We start from the raw sequence: 3,616 nt of genomic DNA on the forward strand, positions 1-3,616 counted from the left end.
TTTTTTTTTTTTGAGACACAGTCTCGCATTGTTGCCCTTGGTAGAGTATTATGGCGTCATAGCTTACAGCAACCTCAAACTCTTGGGCTCAAGCGATCCTCTTGTCTTAGCTTCCTGAGTAGTTGGGACTACAGGTATTGGCCACAATGCCCGGCTATTTTTAGAGGCGGGGTCTTACTCCGGCTCAGGCTGGTCTTGAACTTGTGAGCTCAGGTAATCTACCCGCCTTGGCCTCCCAGAGTGCTGGAATTACAGGCATGAGCCACTATGCCTGGCTTGTATCTTTTTTCTTGTTACGATTGCATAATGCAGGCGTCCTCCAACTGCGGCCCACCTAGGACATTTATCCAGCCCTCCAGGTGTTTTTGCTGCTGCTTCTTGTCCTGCTTATGAGCCGACTTGTCCCAGGGGACAGTGAACTGGTCCCCTGTTTAAAAAGTTTGAGGACCCCTAGCATAATGTTTCAATTTTTACTGGTGGATATTTAGATTGTTTGAATCCTTTTGTTCTTATTTTTAAGACAGGATCTTGCTTTGTTGCCTGGGCTAGAGTATAGTAACATCATCATAGCTCACACCAATCTAAAACTTCTGGGCTTAAGTGATTCTCCTGCTTCAACCTCCTGTAGTCCCAGCTAATTTTTTAAAATTTTTTTGTAGAGACAGGGTTTTACAGTGTTGCCCAGACTGTTCTCAAACTCCTGGACTCAAGTGATCCTCCTACCTCAGCCTCCCAAAGTGCTGGGACTCTAGGCATGAGCCACTTACACCTGGCCAGTTTTTAATCTTTTTTTATTATATATCATCACAAGTATAAGTCAGTCTTAGACATTAATCTTATTTCAGGTTAGGATACTGTATTCAGTGTACTTGCTGTGAGGAAAGCAACAGGCACCAGTTCGCTCTTGAAGTTTTTTTTTTGAGACAGAGCCTCAAGCTGTCCCCCTGGGTAGAGTGCCATGACTCAAAGCTCACAGCAACCTCCAACTCCTGGGCTCAAGCGAGTCTTCTGCCTCAGCCTCCCAAGTAGCTGGGACCACACGTGCCTGCCACAACACCCGGCTATTTTTTGGTTGCAGCCGTCGTCATTTGGTGGGCCCTGGCTGGATTCAAACCCGCCACCTTAGGTGTATGTGGCTGGCATCTTAGCCACTTGAGCCACAGGCGCCGAGCCCGCTCTTGAGTTTTAAGAGCAAGTGGTTCTTTAATCTTAAAATTAGAAAATAAACTAAAAAAAGTCTTGTGAAATAAGAATTACACTCATCCCCCCATCTGATTGATATGAAAGAAAATGATAATTTCAGAAAAACACTTGTGTGATCAGTATGATAAATTTTATAAAAACTTAGTATTTGGAAAATAGTTGCACTTATCTGGTGATTTTCTTTTTTATTTTTGTTTTATAGTGAAGCCTGCCTACAGTTTTCACAAATCTGTATCCTTTAAATGAAGAATTGCTTTTATGTCTATACATTTACTTATGTATTTAGCTTTATTTTGGTTAATTCAATAAATTTAGAAATTATTCACTTTTACTTAGGAAATCATGCATTCTTATTTATGGAAACTTCATATTACTAAGTGTCCTTTGAGATAATACATTGTAGCTAATGGAAGAATAGGGAGTTTTTAAAATGTGAGCATTTGAAAAGCAATATGTAACGGTTTGGTTGGAATGTTAGTATCTGGCAGGAGTCAGCTTGGTAGCATGATGGATATAAGAGAAACAGGATAGAGGAGAATATAATAGATGGTCTTCACCTAAATATGCTATACAAATAAATCATTTTACTAATCAAATACACTGCATGTATGATATGGTAGTTGAAATTATTTTTTTAACATGTGAACAGGTTATATTGTAAAACTCACAAAGATAATTTGCTTTATTATCCATAGTTTCGTAATATCCTTTTGTTTCATGTTAACTATTAGACTTAATTAAACTGTACAGATCCTGTAGTATGTGTTCCATCCAGTTTCTTTATTGGAGACAGTGGAATTCCATTGGAAGTAATAGCAGGAAGTATTTCTGCTGATGAACTTGTTACAAGAATTCACAAAGTACAACAGGTAAGAAGGAACAAAACTATTCTTTCCATAAGTAGGGGGAAATGGTGTGCCAGGAATTTTACCCTGCAATAGTTTTAGAGCCCCACTGTATATTCAGGAACCTGCTATGCCATTAAATTTAAAAGATGGTAAACACTGTCTTTATGGACTGATTTTGAAAATAGCATTATAAAGTTACAGGAGTCTGTACCTAATTCATTAGTGACTTATTCATCCTTCTTTTTACCCCTACCCCAGCAGACACGCATATAGTGAACATCACCATTACATTGTTGAAAGAAAGAGTTGTTGTCACATTAAGGCCTTACTGATGTATAGTGCTTGACATATTTTAAGGTCTTTTTTATTTATTTTTTTAGATACAGAGTCTCACTTTATCTCCCCTCAGTAGAGTGCTGTGCCATGACAGCTCACAGCAATCTCCAACTCCTGGACTTAGGCAATTCTCCTGCCTCAGCCTCCTGAGTAGCTGGGACTACAGGTGCCTGCCACGATGCCCAGCTATTTTTTTTTGTTGCAGTTTGGCCTGGGCCGGGTTTGAACCTGCCACCCTCAGTATATGGGGTGGATGCCCTACTCACTGAACCACAGATGCCACCATATTTTAAGGTCTTTATAGTTTTTCATTTCCGTGTACTTTGTGCAAATGGTTAATAGAAGCTTATAACTTTTATCCTATCTTCTTTATTTTTTATTAAGTCATAACAGTATACATTGATGCATTTATGGGGTTCAGTGTACTGATTTGATATACATTGTGAAATGCTTACGTTGAACTGATTAACACATCCATCATCTCATTTGTTGTGGTAAGACAGTTATACTCTTTTCTTAATAGTTTTGAAATGTACCATTGCATCATACACATTAGGTCAGGTGTCCCCAAATACCCTCCCTCCTCTCTCCTTTCTCCTCCCCTCCTTTCTCTCCCCTTCTACTTTTTGGACTATAGTTATGTTTTACCATTCATCTGAATGCGCAGGTTGTTACATATTGATTTCATGGTAATATATATATTTTTTGAGGCAGAGTCTCACTATGTTGCCCTCAGTAGAGTGCTGTAGCGTCACAGCTCTCCGCAACCTCAAACTCTTGGGCTTAAGTGATTCTCTTGTCTCAGCCTCCCAAGTAGCTGGGATTACAGGTGCCCACCACAATGCTGGCTATTTTTTGGTTTTAGTTGTCATTGTTGTTTGGCAGGCCTGGGCTGGATTTGAACCCGCCAGCTCTGGTGTATGTGGCTGGTGCCTTAGTCGCTGAGCTACAGATGCCAAGCCTATTTTATACTAATATTGAATACTGTCACAGCTCACCGCTGCCACTGCTTGTCAGGGCTGAGGACTGTCCAGGTCTCTGCCTGGCTTAACTAGGTTCAAGATGTGGACCGCTAAACTACCTTGCTCAGGAACAATTTCTGTTAGGTGCCTGAGGGCTATCTAGTTTAGCAGGAGAGAGAGTCTTAGAGTAAAGTAATCTTAGAAAGATAGATCTTAGTTTTTTTTTTTGAGACGGAGCCTCAAGCTATCCTCCTGGGTAGAGTGCCA

General features: G+C 40.3%; 1 protein-coding gene across 1 annotated transcript in view; it reads left to right on the forward strand.

Moving 5' to 3' along the window:
* UBXN4 (UBX domain protein 4) overlaps positions 1-3,616 on the forward strand; it is a 57,528-nt gene that overhangs the window by 18,794 nt on the left and 35,118 nt on the right. Inside the window, exons 3-4 of the mRNA XM_023515853.1 lie at positions 1,406-1,434; positions 1,954-2,072. Of these exons, the coding sequence (XP_023371621.1) occupies positions 1,406-1,434; positions 1,954-2,072 (148 nt within the window). The remainder of the gene's footprint in view (positions 1-1,405; positions 1,435-1,953; positions 2,073-3,616) is intronic.

Source organism: Otolemur garnettii, unplaced genomic scaffold, assembly GCF_000181295.1.
Source record: "Otolemur garnettii isolate 467f Iridium unplaced genomic scaffold, OtoGar3 scaffold00080, whole genome shotgun sequence".
Taxonomy (NCBI): domain Eukaryota; kingdom Metazoa; phylum Chordata; class Mammalia; order Primates; family Galagidae; genus Otolemur; species Otolemur garnettii.